We start from the raw sequence: 22,019 nt of genomic DNA, 5'->3' as shown, positions 1-22,019 counted from the left end.
GGCCTACACATAAGTTTGTGAAAAGGATAAAATAATAATAATATGCTAATAATAAAAAACTCGATCGACTTCGATAGAGAGTAAAGCCTTCAGTGAGATTTGAGATACTTTAAGAAGTTAAGAGAAAAGCAAACGGGGAAACCATGAAAGTGCTCAAGTCTCGAGTAAACAGGAAACAACAATAAATAACTTGCCACTATATTTGCAGTGGCTGTTATGCAGTTATGCAGGCCTGAGCGCATCTAAACAATACCATTTTTTAAGATAAACGTTGAATAATTCTGGCCAATTAGAAAACAAATAAGTTATTGATTAAATAGCCTATATTACTTTAACGGGACGTCAATTTGTTACCTGATTATTATTACTCACAATTATTGGTATCCACAGCATCAAACAAACACCGGACTAGTTTGTTATAGCCTTACGTCGTCGTTATAAGACATATTAGTCCATGATTTCTTTGCCATGGAATCATAATCCTATGACAACAAAAGCGTAAAAGAATCCCACATGGCCTTGTCGAATTCATTATATTTTCGTACGAGTCACTATTGTGACAGAAAAGTCGATGTCTAATGAAGAGTTCATACAAAATAACTTCGGGGGTAGGTCTAAGCATCAGCTCTTTACAGTTAAAGATAAAATAAAGCTAAATAAACAACCTGGACAAAAATGACTGTTCATTGTCACCCATCTTATTGCATATTTTTTTAAAAGCATGCTCTGACCATTGGTTTGGATGCCACAAACTAAAAATGCATTTGTAATAAATCGGAATGATAAATGAGTAAATGTATTAATAAATCGGACGCATTTTAAGTGCAATTTAAATGACATCAGGATAAATCACAGGGCCCCTGTTTAGAAAGAAAATAGCCCACTGCCCCGCAAACTTCTCCCTTGTTCTAGTCAACGAAATAATTCGAATTATGCTTATGAAACAAAATTACTGTGCAATGTTGCAAACACTTACCATTCTTAGATGTGTCTAAATAGAAAACCAACACTCGGGTAACCCTCAAAAGCGAGTTTACGCCGGTGCAAAAGCCTGTCATGTCAAATCTGGCAGCCAATAGAAAAACAACATCGGGAAAAACGCGCGGTTTCATTGGCTGGCAGCACCTCGCTTTCGAGACATGTGTAAAGGGCCAGCCCATTAGATTCTGGGATTGAAATGTAAGCTTGTGCTCCCTGCCATCAGGAAACAGAAGGCGAATTTTCCTCTCTTGTAACTAATCGGCATCGCATCCGTCTCGGACGCTTACTTTTCATCCACATCGTCTTCGGTGTAATAAAAATCAGCTAAACTGGACTCGGAACTGGTCAGAACAGGACAGCACACTGAAGTTTCTTTTTTCCTCGGGAGGCTAAACGCAATGGGTAAGGTCCACATTTCATGTTTTCCCACATGGGAACGGGCATGCATAAACACTTTTAGGGGGGAACGGTTATACAATTTAGTTATATATGCTTTAGTTCTCGACTCAAACTGTTAAACTGCCATTCTGTTCCCCGAAATGACGGTCAAAGCATCAGTCACTTTGCCGTGAATAAGCTTAATCGCGTCCAAAACTAGTCCACCGAATGTGCAATTTAATTTATTATATGACATACGTGGTAAAGAATGTAGTAACGGTGTGACGGTGTTTCCCCCCCCTTCTATTTGCAGAATTTATAGAATGACTTTTTGTTCAGCGCATTGCATTAAAATGAAACGAAAAACTTCAAATGCAAATATGAACAGCAGAAAGAGTAATCGAAAGTTTTACTGAAACATTTATCCGTAGGTTTTCTGTTTCAGACGCGGTTCAGGGCCTGGTAAAATCTGATGATTTTTGCAATTCTTTTTTTCTTCATATATCTGCATCACTAGAGCCAGCCTTTGGGGAGGTGAACCAGCTAGGCGGTGTTTTTGTGAACGGAAGACCCCTACCCAATGCCATCCGGCTCAGGATAGTAGAGCTGGCCCAGCTGGGCATCAGGCCCTGCGACATCAGCCGGCAGCTCCGCGTCTCTCACGGGTGTGTGAGCAAGATTCTGGCTCGGTACAACGAAACCGGCTCAATACTTCCCGGCGCTATTGGCGGCAGTAAACCGAGGGTCACGACCCCAACTGTAGTCAAGCACATTAGGACTTACAAGCAACGGGACCCTGGCATTTTCGCTTGGGAGATTCGAGACAGACTGCTTGCGGACGGTGTGTGTGATAAATTCAATCTGCCCTCCGTCAGCTCGATCAGTAGGATTCTCCGCAACAAGATCGGAAATCTGTCTCAACAGAACCAGTACGAGTCGAGCAAACAGGCCGCTCATCCTCAGCCTCAACCCGCCCTCCCTTACAACCACCTGTACTCGTATCCCACTCCAATCTCCGCCACTGGGACTAAAGTACCGACTCCGCCTGGCATGCCCACTCTTCCTGCACACATGGCAATGCATAGGATATGGCCTTCTTCTCATTCTGTAACAGATATTCTTGGCATTCGATCAATAACGGAGCAGCAAAGTAAGCATCCTCTCAGTTTTTGGTAAAAGAAAGTCCTTGTTCGTGTGAGTGTGTGTGTAGGAGGGCATCATGTCAAAAGACACCAAGGCCTGTCAAAGCGTGTGTGAGATTTTGTACATGTCTGTGTGTAACAGAGAAAATTAAAATAATAGTTTTTGTAGTGATGGAAAGAGCGTTAAGCTATTCAAACGTCTATCATTTTATTGGACTCAATTATTATTAGCCTCGGCCAAATATTTATCGTATATCGGTAGATCCGCAAGAAAAAAAAAAGGAGGAGGGATTTTTACAGAGAGTGGCACGATACAAACAGTGTGCTGGCATTTGTGCAGGAGCTACACGTTTGCATTGAAACACATGGTTTAGTGCTTTTAGTAATAATTAGGCGGCGGATGTGGAATATTTGGGAGTTGGCGCAGCGGAGCGGGAAAAAACGAAACAAAATTAGATGTTCAAAGCTAGCAGTGTTACAACATAGGACAAACTTTACATGATTTTTTCCCTGCTCGTTATTTAGCTACATGCGAATGCCTAGCAGCAATGTTTTTTCAGTAGCCTACATGTTACGCGACGCATCGCTTTAATTCAATTATTATCATAATTTCTTTAAAGTAACTTTCAATTAATCTAAGAGATGTCGATGTTAAAAATATCTTTAAAACCCATTTGTCCGTTCATAGGTGGTGTGTTTCAGTAGGCCTACAGTAGTGTGAAGGCCACAGCCTGTCCTGTTTAATGGTAGCCTAGTTCATTGCCTCTTTCAAAGGCAGTGTTGACATTAATGCTTCAAACGCAGAGGAGGATATTGCATTTAGGAGGCCTTTATTAATCATTAATGCATTTCCAAATTATTAGCAGACGTTTCAACATGATGTTGGCTACAGTCAAAAAGGTGCAGCGTGCAACCGTTTCTCCATTTAGGCTACAACATTAGTGAAGCAAACACCGAAAAACATCCCCGAACACTACTTTCGGTAGTGGATGGTTTGACAAGAAGAATGTGTGTCGCATTTTTTTTTTTGGTCAGATTGTCATCATTTAGCGTTCAGTTCTCTCTCTCTCTCTCTCTCTCTCTCTCTCTCTCTCTCTCTCTCTCTCTCTCTCTCTCTCTCTCTCTCTCTCTCTACACACACACACACACACACACACACATATATAGACACTGAGTAATGGCTGTTCTTGCTCAGACATCATCTGGTCTTCATGCTAAGCATGCACTTTAATTACATTTGGTCTATGTAACTGTAGATTTGTTTACCCTAATCGACCTTTTTAAAATAAAAGATTGCACAATCGATTGTATAATTGCATAAACAAAACTCAAAAGTAGATGGCATCGTTATGGTGTATTCCTGTTTATACGTTGTGAAACAATGCAAAGATTCCGTGAAGGCAGGAGGAAATCTACTTTGTGGCCCTCTCAGGTTACAACACTGGTGGGCTTGCTTTTCCAATTTCAAACTTTAGGAACCGTGTATAATATAATATCCATCATGCACAAAGGGGAAACGGTTAAAGTAAATCTAATTTGTCCTCCCAGGAAGACGCTGGGTAAATGTTCCGAAGGACTCCATGACACTGTGCGATTCATCTGATGAATTAACCACACACATTCAGTCTTTTCTGGATCTTCGTTTGAATAGAAATAGGGCATATAGGCCTATGTGACTTTATGTCTCGTGTCGCAAAATGGATAGAAAGTCGATTTCAACTTAAATCACATTCAACGGACATAAAAAACGAGTTTTTCTAAAACTAAACAAAAGTTGCAAATTTCTTAACTTATTTTGACGAGTTAAAGCAATGTAAAAACATATGTTGTCATAACTTATTGGTCATTTTTTTTTACAATATACATGTATATATTATTTATTATTTTAAAAACATGCTAACATTACGTCATTATAATCATAATTTGCTTATGAAAAACGTGTCTGAGTTTTTTTTTTTCGATACAGACTACACGCTATTATAAATGCAAACACACACACACACACACACACACACACACACAAGATGATATAGCAGTTTTTGTGTGTTTAGTCTGGTGAGATGGATGGCAGTGCAGCAGATTTGACTGAATAAGTTGTTCATGTGGCAGTTCTACACCCCACGCGTGTCCTGTCTGACTCCAGTCTTCCATGTCTCTGTTTTGCCCCCAGTTAGTGACAGTCCGTCCTTTCCCAGCGCCAAACTAGAAGAATGGAGAGCTATTAACAAGAGTAATTTTTCACCAGCGATTTCTCCACTTGTCAATGGTGTGGATAAGCCTCACTTAGAACCTGAAGCAAAATACACACAGGTAAAGAAGCCACCTATGTTAACCATAAAAACAATCCAACCCAATCAGGAAGAAACAGAAATGCTGATTCAGTTAATAATTGTAAAGAAGACATAAAATCCATAAAAAAAAAAACGTTTGGGCAATTCGGTGTGTGTGAGTGTGTTGTGTTGTGCTTCTTTGGCGTGGGCAGGCATGTGAGGCCTTGTGTGTATGAGTCTAATTTTTTGATAAGTATTTACAAATGAATTATCGCACGTTTTAATTAAAACGAAGATATTTACTTGTGTCTGTATTCGCACAACTGTTAATGTGTAGGCATGACTTTTGGAGGTTTTTTTTTTTGTACAATCCAAAAGTTATGCGTGTAATGAATCGAAATGTATTATTATTCCTCAATACGTTTTTAAAGTGATACTGAGTGGAATTCTTTGACCAATAAAATTGTAATAAATGGTTTGATCCAATATTTTGCATAGTTTTTAAACATTTAATCAATATCTTTATCGTGCTCTTACTTATTAAGGAACTCTTAAGGCCTTTTGCCACAAACGTATATTTTACTTTATAGTCAAAATACAGTTATGTAGGATTTATCGATTTTTTTTTATTTCTAAGAAAATTGTTTTGTCGATACAAATAATTTACGATTGCTACATGTGTAGCACGAAAAAATTAGCCGGAAAAACATACAACAATATTAACAAAAGTTAAATATTTTTATTTTTAAAAATAGGCTATATCAGTTTATGCCAATTTTTCTAAAGCTCCATTTAAAACTCTAAATAGGCTATTCTGTGTACGACATATCACTTATCTTTAAAAATAAGTTTAAACCATTGCTTTACATTCAAATGTAAAATATAATAAATAAATAAATAAATAAATAAATAAATAAATAAATATTAAAGTGGCTTTCTTTGTTTTTTTAAATGCACCTTTCCACTTGAAGCCACCGATCTCATTCAACAAATAGCCTATGCATTCTATTATTCTTCAATAAACACGTGTTATACATTATTCAAATAATTTCTATTCGCCCAATTTAATATTCGCCAGAAACTTTTGGAATGCCAAACCTCTTACCTCCATATGTTTTACACAATGGCAATACTCGGATAGTAGGCTATTATCATCATTATTATCATTCTTGTTATTATTAAGAGGCTATTACGGAAAATTATTTGGCTCGTGGCTGTCCTAGTACTAGTGTTGTACAGTGTCGTGCCGACATGTGAAAGACAAATCTCTTCTATTTATCAAGAAGCTCGCGCACCGGTTTCCGCCTGCTCATGTGCTGGAATGAGAGGGGAGAGTGCTCGCGGATAACGCGCGTGCCATCCGGTGCAGTCGAATTATTTATTCGCGCAATGCTGGGCAGCAACAATCAGACTGACTAATCGTTTATTGCGGGTCTTGAAGATTTATGTGTCGTTGAAAGAATAAGATGGAATAAATCTTCATTACAGACTATGAAACATTGTTTTAGCGTAAATTATGCGTGCACTGAATGAAATGTAAAAATTAGAGTGCTTAAGAAATGAAAATTGTAACCTTTAGAAAGACGATGGATATCACAGACTACCGAATGATTGAGTCTGTCATCTTGGATAAATGATCAAATATCACGAGTCAGACTGCATTACGCAAGTAAATAGAGTAGGCTAACTGTGGTTTAAATACGTTTGTATCCGTCAGAACGCCCGATAGCTAGAAACCAAAACATTATGATTAAAAACCAAGAGGGGTCACGGAAACTGAATCGTCATTCACACGATTTTAATGAATATAAATTATTATGCATCTCTTATAACGGAATTAACCCGATAAACATTTACTGTGCAGTGAATTTAAGTAGCATAGACTAATAATACAATATTCTAAGTTATTAATGACATAGCCTACTGAACATCATTAGTCTTATTTCCCAGAAAATTAATCTTAACCTGTACATTTTATAAGGTTACAGAATAAAGGACAACGCGATATTTGAGAAGTTAAAGGTTCATTTTTTTAAAATTCTCTGGACACAGCGTGATAACATGCTTCATTACCAAACACAACATGCAGACTTAAATCAAGTTAAATGTTAAATATATAATCTAGGATGTGGGAAGTTATTAAAAAAATGACAATTGAAAACTGATGATCTGTTCTTTATACCGACACACCCACAAATACAGTTAACGACTTAAAAAATAATAATATTGCTTTATTTTGTTTAGCGACTAAAAAAGATGTCACGGCTTATTTTCGTCTGCTTTTCGTGGAAACTGCTGATTTTACAAACAAATAGGCCATATTTATTTTAAAATAGAATATATACATTATTCTAAACCCTAAACAACTGCAACAATAACGCGTTGCCGCGCAATACTATATAAAGTATAAGCACAAATAGGCCTACATTTTAGTATTTTTCAGTATTTTTTTATTTTTTTTATTTCGCGGGGTGTTTTAGATCTAATGAACTCCAATGATTAGTTTTGAGCTCGGTAAACCATAACACTCTATTAACGATCTGCAAAAAGTAGGCTAGATCATTATTTAGGTAATCCTAAAACAATATAATAAACTGCCGCCTCGACATGTTCATCTATAGGCCTGTATGCCACATATACTTTTGAGTGTCCGACTCATACAACTTTTCTTGAAATAATTTAAAATCTTTGTGAATTCTTCATTATAGATGTGTAAGATTTTTTTAAGTTGTTCTTTTTATGTCTGAGTTGACTTTAAATGCTTTCCATGGTGTAAACTCCTCTTCGTTTTTATTAGTTAGTGCATGACTTGAATTAAATTATTATTATTTTTTGTGTGCAAAATGCAAATGAGGGTTATTGATTACTTTATTGGACAGTGCTTGTATTCACAGTGTAGTTAGCCAAGAAAGTACTGGGTAATATAAGGAATTTAAGGAAGGTTATAACCCAGTTATTTTAAATGCTAAGAATTACATGGTATGTACATGCAGAACAGAACTGTACAATAAAGTGCCACTGGGTTTTTTTTCTACGCTGTTTACTAAGTAATGAATTAAAGTTTAATGAATAATATAGACATGTATGCGTTCATGTGTGTACTAGTGGTAGGGGTCAAGAATGTCATAATGAGTAAATCATAGGCAAATCCTGACTCTGCAACAAAGGATGTCATCTGTGGAAAACATTTCCAGTAGTCAAAGACCACCCTGCGTCAGAATTTCTTCCCTTTATACCGAAAAGCCTTGGTGAATTCCTTTCATCCTGAACTGATATTGACATTCTGCCAAAGGTTTACAGACATTCCTGTTTTTGCATTTCCCTCGACATAGCTTTTCCATTTCCGGCAAATCTTTTAATATCTCATCCATTCCTGTTGTTTCTATTCATAGACTCTCCGAGGTAGTCTTCATTTCTATTTAATGTTAATGTTCACCCGCCACGGTCTTATCCTTACCATCATGGTATCTTTATGTTCATCTCTATGGCCGTGTGTGGTTTATGGCCAGAAGTCTTACGCTCACTGCTCTCTGTTTTCAGACGCTGAATGGATTGCCCACAGCGAACAGTTATGTCACAGCTCCCAGCATCCATCCTTCCCATCCTCCCACCCAAGTGTCACCCTACACGGGGTACAACGGCACCACGTCGGCCTATGTGACCGGCCCCACATGGCAGCCGCCCAGTGGCAGTGCTCTCTCTCCCCACAGCTGTGACATCATCAGCTTCAAGAGCACGACGGCCACGCGAGACTCCGTCCACTCGGCTCTGGGACTGTACTAGGGTCAAAGAGAGAATACAAGACAATCACGGACCTTTTCATCCTGGCTCTCTCAAGATGGACCGATCTTATCGCTTTACGATATTTATGAAAGACGTCCTTGTCGGACGAGCCATGTACTGTTGTGAATGCCCACATTCTCTCGCACCACATCAGCATCTCGCACTTGTCTGCAAAGGACAAAATAGAGCTATGAGGGAGGATATGCAAAGGCCTTCCCGCCTGATCTGAGCAGAGGTTTTACCAGTAAAGAACAGCACCAGTGGTGTGCAATGCACTTGGTCTGATAGTGGTGGCTGTTCCTCACGAAATTGCATCATCACTAGCCCAAGTCAGGTTTTGGTGCTTCTCTCTGTGAATATATTGTTTGTCTATGTTTTCAAGAAAATGAATGAATAAGCAAATCTCATGTAAAACAACCGACCAGTTTGCATTTAAATAATGTTTTTTTCAGGGTGTTCAAAATTGCTAATGTCTAGATGTTCTGCATTGTTCCTTTTTTTGTTCAATGTTTTTGATAAAAATCTGATTTTTTGTCGTTTTGGATACCAGTTTCACTTCTCTAATAATGTATGCCAGAGCTCTAGGGAAAAGTTATTACATTTATTTATTAGATGGTACGTCGAATGAAGTGCAGTCGGCACGGCTGCGGGAAGAGGAGGCGTTATGTGGGACATTGACACACATTCTGACAACAGGAGCATTCATTCATGCAACATTAATGATCAGTGAAGCTGCACACCTCCAGACATTGCACAATGAAATTGAATGTATCTTATTAAAAGAGACATGTGTAAAAACCCCTGTTCAGTATTTTCTTTCATTATTTATTTAATGATAAAGTCCTTAATGATAATAAAAATGAAGAGTTCAGATGCAAAAGCCTCTAAGTGCCATTTGAAATTTTCTTCTAGAATGATCATTTTTATCAAGCTTATATATTCAAGTTCAGTAATTTCACTTAAATGACAATTTAAGTGAAATGACTGAACTTAAACATACATATAAGCTATTAACTGCCTCTATTATTACTACTTGAACATAATTATACAAATTAAGTGTACCAATTATAACTAACTTTACAGTTTAATATATTCATCTGTTTAATTATTATAGTGTTAACAATAATATCTGCTTTGATGAAATAATAAAACTAAAGATTAGAGCTCATCAAAATATTGATTCCATTAAAAATAATGTGTCAGAGAGCTGTTATTAATTTCGTGGATGAATGTTATTCATATGCAGATGAACTAATAACAGTTTTAATTCTTACGTTACATGAAAATTCTCAGCCAGATATGAAGAAAAAAATGTGTTTGAATTATTCATCTACCAAAAATAAATAGCATTCTTTGAAGAACGGGGCAGACAAAATACCTTCATTTATTTGTTTTAATTAACTTGCTTATTATAATTTATTAGATTTGCAAAGAATTTATTTGAAGTTCTATATACCCACCAAGAGAAGCACATGCACACATGCACACACACGTTGGGGTTTCAAGTTTTATGTGGACATTCCATAGACATAATGATTTTTATACAATTTAACATATTCTATTCCCTAAACCTATCCCTCAAAGAAAACCTTTTGCATTTTAACATTTAAAAAAATCACTTAGTAAGATTTAGAAACTGTTTTCCTCGTGCGGACAAAAAAAAAAGTGTCTACAAGGTCAAGTATCTTGCCATATTTGTGGGTACATATTGTCCCCATAATATAGGGTTTACCTGAACCACACACACACACGAATGCACAAACTCCTATACAAGGCCTTTCACTCAGGTGTTACATGAATGGCCAGACATTCCTGTGTGCTCTTTCCCCGAGCTTTGTCTAAAGTCAGATTTGACGTGAAACGATAAGGTTAAAAGAGGAAGGAAAAGCTTATATCACTGTGGGCTGCATGTCATACTGGGACAAAGCTTTTTAAACACCCACTGCCTCCCTTTTCTGGTGGGCCAAAACAGAAACAAATGAAAGGCACTGTATTCAATGCTGTGTCATTTTTTAAATGTTACAAACACAACTAAATACGTCATATTCAGGACCACAACCAATACAAACACACCACCTTCGTGGCAAAAATCCACAAAAACACACTCTCAGTCCTTAACATACACGCAGTCCCCACATGTTGCAGTGCAAACAGTCCTTCTGGTAGGCACTACTGCTGATTTGACTTGGAAAACACTTTCACCCCAACCCCGTGGTCACGGACCGTTGCATCGGGATCGAGGTGCTGTTTTTGAGCACATTTAAACCACCAAAAAGGCAGACAAGAAACCACCACGCATAGAGGCCATCACATGTCACAATGAGCCAGACCAACTCCCCAAGACCCTATTCTATTCAAATGAACAGCTTTGAATGCCATTTTCCTATTCTGACGCCATTGATACGGACGTTGGCTTTGCTGACAATACAAATGCATCGACTGGACGGACATATCACAGCCGTTCATTTAACGCAGGCTCAACGGACGTTAAAAAGCTCACAAAACACAGCAGACCAGCCTATTCGAGGAAAACGTGGCACTTTGGTCCATTCCATTTGGGAGTTTGACACACACAGACCTGTACAGTCAAAGCATGGCGATTAATCAAATTTAAAAATCACTATGACGGGAAATTAAATAGAAAAAGTGTGTGCAGTCGTGACAGGAGGGAACATGACAAACACCTTAATCTTAAAGCCACCATTGAAACGGAGGAAAGTGAAAACACACTTGCTCACGCGCCCACATCTGTTTAGAATTAATTCCTATGGAAAGTCAAGTCAAATGTCACATGGTTATCTTAAGCTGACTGTGTGCAATCAGGCTGAAGACAGGAGCACGGAGCACGGTAACACTGCACAGGGGCTGCGGGTGGACCGGGCCGGGGTGCGAGCCTCACTTTAAAGGCCGGCTGACCATAAGCAGACTGTTTTCCTTCGTGTACTAGAGCTAGTATGTTTGAAACGCTCAAAGGTAAGCACCGGTTTCTGCTCGTTCTTCTGGTACAGCCAATCTCTGGCTGATCAACACTTCGCAATCTGCATTCATTAAAAAGAAACAGCCAACAAAAACATCAAGCGAAGAAGTAAAATGGAGAGAAAAGTTAGGGGATTATATAACAAAAGACTAAATTATCTGATATGTCGCTTCAAATGACTCGGAAAAAAGGTCTTTTAAACATTTAGCGAAAAACTACGGGTATAGTCTGAAAATGCGTCTGGTTGTTGTTAGACTTTGGTGTTTTAGAGGAGCGTTGAAAGGCCTGACAGCAAACGACCAATCAAGAGCTGAAGCGGAGGATGAGAGCCTGAGGTGCAACCCAGACTGAAGGAGTGTAACAAATGCCTTCACTGTCTCTAAGTCAACAAAGTTAGATAAAACATGACCTTTCAAGAAAAGAAGGCAAATGTGAACTGGTCAGGGTGGATTTTACCGGATGACATTGTTTTAACTTATCCAACAAGTTATCTTTAAGCAACACAGAGACAAGGCCACTGACAAGGCCACAATGCTTCATATTTTCATTATGACAGCATCGAGAGGCCTTCTTCATTGTTTAGATTGTATTGGCCTTTTTCAGTTTTGTTTCAGCTGTGATGAATCAGGAGAGAAGAGTGAGAGTGAGTGTCTTGGCTCATGACGCTATATGATGACATACTGGATTATGAAGGAGGAACAAAAAAAGTAACCACAGAGATTCCTCCCCCACTGTAATCTGTTATTACCAGTAACAAAGAATTACAAGTTACAAACCTCAAAATACAGATGATTTAAATTCAACAGCAAATGAGGGTCAATTAACCTTGAAAAATATGAGAATTTTAAAATTGTCCAGGCCTATAGGAAATAAGTCATGGAAATTCATAAAATCCTAAAAAAGGGTAAAGGCTATTTTTTTTTTTATAAGGCCAAAACATTTAATCTGCTAGCAAATGATTAGTAGTTTTTACAATCCACCAATATTTTACAATATTTCCAAGCCACCGACAAACAGTTCCACCGATTTATCGTTTATTAGCAAAACACAGCCATTACATGAATAAATTTAACCGCTTTGGGATACAAGACCTTATAATTTTTATTTTTTTTTTCACAAAATGATTTTGAAATCACAGAATACTTCAGTTTAATTTGAATTTCCATAATTCAATTAGTGCTTTTGTCTAAATTTGCCAATTTCACATTTCCTAGGTAAACATATTTTGAAGTGTCATTGCAAATGTTGTTTACACTCCAAATTTGAAACATTGCTAGAGTTTGGCTTTGAAAGTATTGGATATTCTGGTCTCAGAAATCCAATTTGCAAACTAAATCTAATAAAGTCACAGTCCTCAGTTAGCCATCCAAAGACAGTAGATGGATCCCTCAGGCTTGAGTAATTCAGTCTTAATTTAAATTAAAAATGAGGTGCTGTGTCTATTTGGCATTTTCATTTAGGGTGTGTAGAGCTGGTTATTACATATTCTGGCATGCGGACAGGTCACTCTCCGATATGTTCTGTTATAAGTGTTAGAATGTCAAGTATAGATCCAGGGAGTGACTGTGCTGTTGTAAAGCATTATGGAGAGTCTACATGTCACATGTCTGATGAACTGGTAGTGTGATTGCTGTTTGATAGACCTGGGGGACGATGGAGTAAAGACTGATGGTGATGCGCAGATTATCACCAGTTCTTCTGCAACCAGCCAGATACATATTCATAAACCAGCAGCATAACTGCGCCTCCTATATTCAGAAAGTAAATGTCAATTAATGGCCATGGATAATTGTCAAATGTTATAGGGATAGTTCACTAAATATTTAATTTCATCATTTACTCACCCTCATTCCAAACCGGTATGACCTCCCTTTTTTCCACAGAACACTATATATTTTCAAGAACAAGTTTTGGGGAAACTGTCTACCATTGAATGGACTCAATATTTTCTTTTATGTTCCACAGAAGAAAGGAAGTCATACAGATTTGGAATGACATGAGGGCGAGTAAATGATGATAAAATGTCGAACTATCCCTTTAATATAGGAAAACTATATACTAATTTATGTTACCTGGTCCAAGCCTCATTATCTTGGGTATCAGTCCTTTGTATAAGGCGAGATATCTGCAGAAATAAAATGTTAGACAGTTACATTTACTATAAATCATAAGCCCCGTATGACTTGCTTTTTTATTTGGAACACAAAACGTTAGTGCTGCTCTTTTCCATGCATAATGCAGTGACTTCAAAAAGCAAATTATAGCATCATAAAAATACTCAATACTACTTGTGCACTATATTTAAAGCAATGGACTAGAATTTTAAAAGCTATTTATTTACATGTCAACAACATCAAATGTGACTGGTTCTCACATGGCATGTTTTGATTTCGTCTTTTATTCACACGCATTTACAAACGAAAGCTCAGTCATACTTGCTTGACACGTGAAAACAAACGTGGAGCTTCCATTTAAGATATTTGATGTGCTTTGAAATGTCAAAGTTTTGGTGGATTGATGGGAAATTGGAGGGAAATTTCTCAGGCTTCATTAAAAATATCTTTTCTTGCTTCCAAGATGAACAAAAGTTCTATGGTTTTGATAGTTCTCTCACACAGATCTATCACATGACTTTATTGGAACTTTTATGTTTGATTCCCGTTTGGACCTTGAAATTCACTTACTAAAGAGCAGCGTAAACATTTTCTTTTTCTGAAGAAATTTGGTCATACCGGTTCAGAACGACACGAGAGCGCCTAAATGATGACAGATTTTTGCTAATCTATCCATCTAAGGTACTGTAACGTCAAGTCTCTCTCTCAGGGTCGGTCTGCCTGTGAAGCTGGATCAGGTATAGCGCAGTAATAGCTGTTCTAGTCGTGTACCTGCCCTAATGCGTTCAAGCTGATTTCTGGCCGTCTCCCTGTCCCAGCCTCTGTCCTCTGCTTGTGCTGGTGTTAATAAGGCTTGAGCCACTTCCTCTCTGCCCCGCTGTCTGATTAGACTGACCCGCTGAGCGCCGCGCGCCTCGTTAGGACCTGCTTAACGACGTCTCCCATAGGGACCACTAATTAGCCAGGACTGTGTCGTGTTAGAGGGCTGGACAGGATGGGGTACCCTCTCAGCACCCCTAAAACTAAAACAGCTTCAGTGTCTCTCTCTTTAATACACACACACACACACACACACAAGTACAGGCCTCAATTCCCTGCCTCTAATAACAAACGAGTTGCCGTTCCCTTTGTACAGGGAGAAGCCATAAAACTACTGATTCTTTCACAGCTTCCCATGAGGCCTGTCAATTCAGAAGGAGAGAGAGACAGAAGGACGTTATGGGCACTATTAGAGTGTCCGCTATAAGAAACAACAGCTCATGTTAGAATCAACACGGTTTTTCAATGAATGTACACAAGCTCTTATTGAATAAAATCCTTATGACTCATTTTTCTTCAAATATCAGTACACAGTAAAACATTAAAACAATTATAATATGCAGCATAATTGAAGAGTTCAGATGCAAAAGCCTCTAAATGCCATTTGAAATTTTCTTCTTTAATGATGATTTTTATCAAACTTGTATATTTAAGTTCAGTAATTTCACTTAAATAAATTAATAGGTAATTATCATTGTCATTTAAGTGAAATCACTGAACTTAAATATACAAGTTTGATAAAAATCATCATTCTAAAGAAAATTTCAAATGGCACTTAGAGGCTTTTGCATCTGAACTCTTCAATTGTAGCTCCCTGATATTTTTTACTTTATGCCTTATATCAAACCTTATATCATAATTGAGCCTTATAACATCCTAAAACTCAATACATGCAGGTATTACTGCATGTATTGAGTTTTAGGATGTTATATGCACACGGTATAGAAAAATGGAATAAACATAAACATAATCCATATCCAGTTTATGGATTCATATCAAGTATCCACTAAAAAAAGAAGATTATGTAACATAAATACATCTAAAGTAGTGACACAAAGTATAATTCCCGGATATAGCTCAGAACAAAAGACAACATAATTATACTGATATTTAGAGGATGCGGTTGTCCGCCCTCTTGTCCCATGTGGGCAGAGGATAAACACAAAATGTTGTGTAATTTTTATTGTAGGTGAACCTCGCAGCAGTTGTGGTTGGTTTAACATCTCCTGCCGGGTGTAATTCCGACACCTGTAGTTGTTGGGTGATGGTGTAGACTCTTACCCTTCTTCACGGTACACAAGGCCCATGGTCTGAAAGCAGCTACGGTACTTGATCTGCCCTGGAACAGGCTGAGGACCCTGTATACGGCTTTTAGCGACATCAAAAGGAATGTTCACACAGGACGAGACTGTTCCTGAAACCAAACCGATGGCAAATTTCCTCACGAATTCCAGTCGAGGGTCCTGACAAATGGACACAGAGACAAATTCAAGGTAAAGAGAGAGAGGCCTTTTGTTTATACAATGAATAATGATGATCAACACACATTTTTCACATTTTCTGGTCTATAAGTTCACTTTTAATACTCTACAAGTTAAAAGTGTACTTGTGGGACAATGTTGATTACCACAAAAAAGGACTCGCCCCTTAAAAAGGGTTGTAAAATTGGATATATCTACACTACTATCTGTTTTTTCGCACTAAAATCATTTTAACATTCATATTGTTTCTGTCTTATTTAAACAATGAGTATTTTTAACATCATCCGGATTGACCCCATTCACTTCGATTGTAAGTGCCTCACTGTACCTCAGATGTTTGCTTTTATTAAAGAAAGAGACAAGGTACAAGTCAAAATAAGTTTTTGTGGTATCAACATTATGCCACAAGAGTTGTCAATTGCCTTTGATGACAAATAAAACAGTAACCGTTTGATGACAGTTTTATAGGTAGAGCCATAAAATTCAAAATTTTGAGATAACACTCTACTTGATACGAAAATGCAAATTAACCAACACAGAGACAAATGTAAAGCAGATAAAAGAGCAAGTAAAGAGAGATATGAAAATGGAGACGTAAAAAAAAAAAAAACGATCGAGGAAGGAGCAACAAAAAAGAAGCGAGAGAATACGAGAGCTGAAATATAAGCTCAGTCATTTTATGGTTGCGGGGCGCAGATAAGCGTTTCATTAGAAGAGCGAGGCTCTACAATTGGCTGAAGTGGGTCATGTGACCAAAGGCAAACTTTGGGAGAGGATTTATAAACAGGCAGACTGGGAGGCATATGGGGCCAATTTGGGTAATTGGGCTGCGACTCGACACTGGCGTATTACTGTACAAAAAGAAGCCCGAACCAGCGCAGCTCTGACATCTAATTGGCCAGGATATTTTTTACAAATGACAGAAGCCCAGCAGTGACACGCAAGATCGACAACTAAACCTGAACATCGCATTATGGGGAGGAGCATGGCTGTGCAACAACAGAGCTCCGCCTTAAGTATAGCTTCCACACCAAACACTCCCTTCAACGACATTATTTGCAGCACACTGTCCCGAACGCTCACAGAAAGGGCTCGTCGGTTTCATAGCAAATGCTGCTTAAATCTTGAAGTCTGTGAGGGTGGATGGATTGACACCCCTGGAGAAGGATCATTGATTTGGATCCCAATAGAATGACTGGCTTCTTTGAAGATAGATAGGAAAAGTAGATGCTCACACCTAAAAAGCCATACACTTCCCTGAGATTATTTGCAATAGACAGTCAAATCAGGGTTGGTTTGATTGAGCACTGGAGGTTTCTGGCTTCTCAGGCGATGATGATCTTAGCACCAGATGAAGGGGGGAATACAAATCTTCAGTAGGATTTCAACTGTAACTCTCCCCCCAACAAATACCTCAGTCTGCTTCCAATTAGTTCATTTGAGTAAATCTAATGCTCCAGTTTATACATGTGGAGCAGCCGTATGGTAACGTTTCCATTAAACAAAATTAACTTTTGTTTGGGAGTTGAGCCCTGCCGGATGTGTAATCTGAACCTTTGAGGATGTGATGGAGAGCAAACAGGGAAGGTATTAGTGAGGTTTATCTTAGCAGCTCCTCTCCTCCTCCCTCTCGCTCTGTTAATGTGCATGACTGAACCCTCCTTTAATTCGCAAAGCAACATGTTCAGTCTTCAGCCTGTGGATGCGTATTTTAAAGAAAGGTCTTGCTTTTAGACTTGGATCTCAAATGAAAAAGTTCTGAGATTAATATACATTATATATTCGTATATTTTATATTAATATATATTCGTATATATTTTACACAAGCTATGAAAACAACTTATTCACGTGACGTGAACACATGAGAAAGATACACATGAGTCTTCATTTATTATGTATATGTTATATCGAATATGTATTCGAAAAATGTATTGATTAAAAATTTGACATTCACATATATAGTGTTGACAAAATATTCGGTTTTCAATATAGATAATGTCGTCCTATACTGCAACAATGTTAAAATGAATAGGATTCTTATAGGTGCCTGTTTGAGAAATGTATGGGGTGATAAACGGATACACAAAATTATGTGCTTGATGGGTTTCTCACTAAAGGGGAGGTCACACTAGACTTTGAGCACCACAAAAGTCACAATATGATGTCACGCTGTGCAGCATTTAAAAAAAAAAATATACAAATTTAAACATATAACAAATAATAATAATTCCAAAACTACAATGTACTGCACTTTCCTGCAATGCTACAAACCTGCAGCTCTTATTCATGTGACGTGAACACATTTGCAGCTAAAGTTTGTTATTTTAATTTACATCATAATCTCCTATTGATCACACGTCTTTACATGAATTTACAGGTCAGAGTTTACCAAACTTGAATTTTGAAATGCAGAGAAATGCAAAAGTTCGCATGAGCAGCTTACGTTCCCAGACTTCACCATTTGCATTCATATCAATTGTTGTTAATGAAATAAAAAGTGTATTGTGACCGCCCCTTAATATGTTGTACTTATATGTACAGGGCAACTTGTATCCAAACAAGCATGTTGTATGAATGTGTGCATGTTTCCTATAAACATTTGGGGAAAATTAATTTCCTTTTGAATCACTACCATATTTCTCTTAATAGATATACCTGCATTTATCTTTTACAAGTCACATGTAAAAGGTTTCTTTCACAGTACGACAAAAAGAGATATATGGTCAAACATATACCGTATCTCATTCTTTGTTGTAAGGAAAGCTGAGTTTTTGTCAATAACATCAGTTGTTTTGGACCCCATTGACTTTCACTGTATGAGCAAAATTAATTTAAACAATCCTCAAAATATCTTTTTTTGGGTTGCTCAGAAGAAAGAAAGTTATACAGGTTTGGAACGACATAAAGGTCAGTAAATAATGACAGAATTTTCATTTTTGGGTGGACCGTCCCTTTAAGTGTCTAAATAGTTTTTTGGGGACACTGTATCTGCCTTTGTTTACCTGACTGGCAGGTATGGCATCTTTAACGTTGAAGTAGAAACCAAAGTAGATCATGTTGAAAATGCCATGCCGTCCGAGGGTGGAGGTCAGGCCCTTATTAAGTCCACGGAGGCCAAAGCCGTCTGCTTTTATAATAGTTCTGGCCTGTTCGAACGTAGAGGGTTGCTGCATGGAGAAACACAGAGAGCAAAAACATTAGCACCCTTAAAATGAATGACCAAGACATTTTGGCAAAAACAATAGCAAAACGACAATTAACAGCTGTAGCCTCTCACCACTTTGAATGAATCCCTGTTGGCCTGTAGGCTCACTTTCACTACTTCAAATGGATTTACAACCAGTGCTTCGGTTAACCCTGACCCCAGGCCAGCCACAGATAGAGCCTAGCATATTGAAGCAGGCAGAATTACATCACAAGAGAACATGACGCCACATGACAAACGAGAAAGACACAAAGACTATAGTGAAAGTCGTTTTGCGTTTAATTCAGAACAGACGAAAGGTATGTCACTCAAGTCTCATAACTCAAAGGAACAATGCTACTGTGACACATCCCCTTCAGAAACGTGTTTGTCCAGACGCAGAGCTTGACTTTAACCTACAAATAAATGACTGAAACTGTCAGCGTCAATCATTCGCAGGGGTTAGAAAGGAAACGCAGACAGGACTCAGAAGATGAATGAACCGGCTCAGACAAAATGACTGAGACAAAGACAAATGACTTCATTTGTTGCAATCAACTTATTCAACTTATCAACTTATACCCCAAATTAACAGCAGTGTTCACAGTAACATAGTTTTGATTTAGTCATAGATTCTGATGAAAATGTAGTTTAGTCAATATTTTGCCACACCATACATCCATCCATACTAAAATGGCACAATTTTTATATATAAATAACGTTTTAGTCGACAATGTAAAATATTGCTGATCATATGAAGAGTTCAGATGCAAAAGCCTCTAAATGCCATTTGAAATTTTCTTCTTTAATGATGATTTTTATCAAACTTGTATATTTAAGTTCAGTGATTTCACTTAAATAACAATTAATAGGTAATTATCATTGCCATTTAAGTGAAATCACTGAACTTAAATATACAAGCTTGATAAAAATGATCATTCTAGAAGAAAATTTCAAATGGCACTTAGAGGCTTTTGCATCTGAACTCTTCATATATATATATATATATATATACACACACACAATCATGGCCAGAATTATTGGTAAATATGACCAAAGTTGGCAGTAAAAATAAATCTGCATTAAATCCTTTTGATATACACACACACACACACACGATATAAATATATTATATCATGTTCTATTTATACTACATATAATATTTATTTCTTCAACATCAACTGAACTAAATCAATTAAATCAGCTCAATTAATTTACATAAATGTTTGAATTAATTATAATTAATCAATTTGCTATTAATTATAATCAATCACGCAGATACGTCGTTTTATGTAGATTCACTTAATCATTAATTAGAAGAGATTAATGTTGCTATAAAAATAAAATAAATGTGCGGTTGGGTTTTACTTGTATGATTTCCATTCAAGCACTTGACCTGTATGTCAGCAGGCTTCCGGCCTACCTTAAGAGCGACAAAAGAGATATTTGAGTGTGTTTGTATAAGGTAAGCTGGGGATAGTACACACCCACACCCTCGATTAATACGTCTAAAATGTGTGTGCGATGATCACACTCGCAGATTTTGTCTTTTTGTGTTTGTGCTAGTGCATACATACACTGCAAGACAGTGTGAGAGCTTCATTACTCATTTCTGCCTCCAAACCGAACCGGACATCTCCTTGACCGTGTTTACAGAGCCATATTTGTCATATCTGAATCAATCACACGAGTCATTTCATCTGGGCTGCTCAATCGCTCTCTTGAATTCACTTACAAATATGCAGACTCATCCTCTCCGCCTCTCACACACTCCATACATCACTCTTCCCAGCGCCTGTGGGCTCTGTGTGGATTGACGTCTCTAGCTAGTGGGCGGAGACAGGTGTGATTGATAAGGCAGGTGAATGTTTCGCTCGACGAGGCTGTGGATTCGGGATTGGCCCTCGGGCTCAGCCGTCAAGCCTGCTGCCACACTGATAGACTGCTGTCAAAGTAATGGGCTATCTCCCATACGCCTCGCTGAGCAGCATTTGTCTCGATTACACCTCGTTCCCGCTGCCAGCACGCCATGTAATGAGGAGAGTGCTTCGCTTGACTGTGAATGTGATTGCGTGTATAGTATCAATGACTGTGAGTGAGTGTGTACGTGCGTGTATCCCGCTTGTCTCAGATGACTTACCAGGCCGGGTGATAAAGGAGTAAAGCTCAACAGCTTCTTGTACTGCTCAAAGGTAAAAAACTGCAAAAGAAGATCAGGGCAACCTGTCAGGAAGTGTTTTCAGACGCTACATGCATTCACATACATGCACGCAGACAAGATGAATGCTCACACCCAAAGCAAACACAGCTCAACCGTAGTGAATGAGAACACTCAAGCTGTCAACATGACACTGCGCAAATATAAATGCACACACAGACGATGGCGTTTAATTCTATATATTAGTAAAGCTTTGCACAGCTTGACAGATATTAGATAATAAAACATTGAGTAAGACTGATGTATGCCAGGGCTAGTACACCAAGCCTGTTTAGTAGCTTTAAATCAACAAATGTGGAGTGTTGAAGGAATTGAAAATTCCAAATCCGTCCTACAAAAGGATTTTTGAAAAATATCCTGGCCGCTCTTTCAATATAAAGTGAATGAGAACGGGGTTCGTCAAGCTCCGAAATGACAAACGTAGCATTAAAAAATGGGTTAAACGACATGAGAACGATTATATGATGACGTTCGCATTTTCATGTGAATTTTAAGGTGGACAAACCCTTCATGGTAAGCTTGTTGAGTCTACCAAACCAGGACTTTCCAATAATGGAATTAAACCCGTTCCAGATGTTGTTTTAGATTAGAAAAGTCAGACATTAATGTGCTCGCCCTCCTTTCAGACACCCATAACCATTGGCCTAAAGCCACAGTAAGTTTTCATGTAAA

At 37.9% G+C, this 22,019-nt stretch overlaps 2 protein-coding genes across 5 annotated transcripts in view; one reads left to right on the top strand and one right to left on the bottom strand.

Annotated features, from left to right (window-relative positions):
* Window positions 1–980: 980 nt before the first annotated feature.
* pax9 (paired box 9) lies at window positions 981–9,169 on the top strand. Of its 3 annotated transcripts, none has more exons than XM_039667340.2 (4): window positions 981–1,383; window positions 1,805–2,509; window positions 4,672–4,811; window positions 8,312–9,169. In XM_039667340.2, the coding sequence occupies exons 1-4, from the start codon at window positions 1,380–1,382 to the stop codon at window positions 8,552–8,554; spliced, it is 1,092 nt and encodes a 363-aa protein (XP_039523274.2). In that variant the 5' UTR covers window positions 981–1,379; the 3' UTR covers window positions 8,555–9,169. The 3 variants fall into 3 exon arrangements, with proteins under 3 accessions (XP_039523274.2, XP_039523275.2, XP_039523281.1); XM_039667341.2 differs by having other exon boundaries at window positions 1,008–1,383; window positions 1,877–2,509; XM_039667347.2 differs by lacking the exon at window positions 4,672–4,811 and having other exon boundaries at window positions 1,040–1,383.
* Window positions 9,170–12,655: 3,486 nt separating this feature from the next.
* The window catches only part of slc25a21 (solute carrier family 25 member 21), a 95,354-nt gene continuing 85,990 nt past the window's right edge, over window positions 12,656–22,019 (bottom strand). The window contains exons 6-11 of one of the 2 annotated variants that reach the window (XM_039667355.2): window positions 21,270–21,329; window positions 19,223–19,330; window positions 18,948–19,112; window positions 15,746–15,927; window positions 13,604–13,656; window positions 12,656–13,279 (exon numbers count right to left, since the gene is read on the bottom strand). In XM_039667355.2, coding sequence (XP_039523289.1) covers window positions 13,218–13,279; window positions 13,604–13,656; window positions 15,746–15,927; window positions 18,948–19,112; window positions 19,223–19,330; window positions 21,270–21,329 — 630 coding nt within the window. In that variant the 3' untranslated portion in view covers window positions 12,656–13,217. The remainder of the gene's footprint in view (window positions 13,280–13,603; window positions 13,657–15,745; window positions 15,928–18,947; window positions 19,113–19,222; window positions 19,331–21,269; window positions 21,330–22,019) is intronic. The other variant, XM_089120510.1, reaches the window with a different exon arrangement.

The sequence above is a fragment of the Pimephales promelas genome, chromosome 15, assembly GCF_988280905.1.
Source record: "Pimephales promelas chromosome 15, fPimPro1.hap1.1, whole genome shotgun sequence".
NCBI lineage: Eukaryota > Metazoa > Chordata > Actinopteri > Cypriniformes > Leuciscidae > Pimephales > Pimephales promelas.
This window is presented reverse-complemented; position numbering and strand designations above follow the sequence as displayed.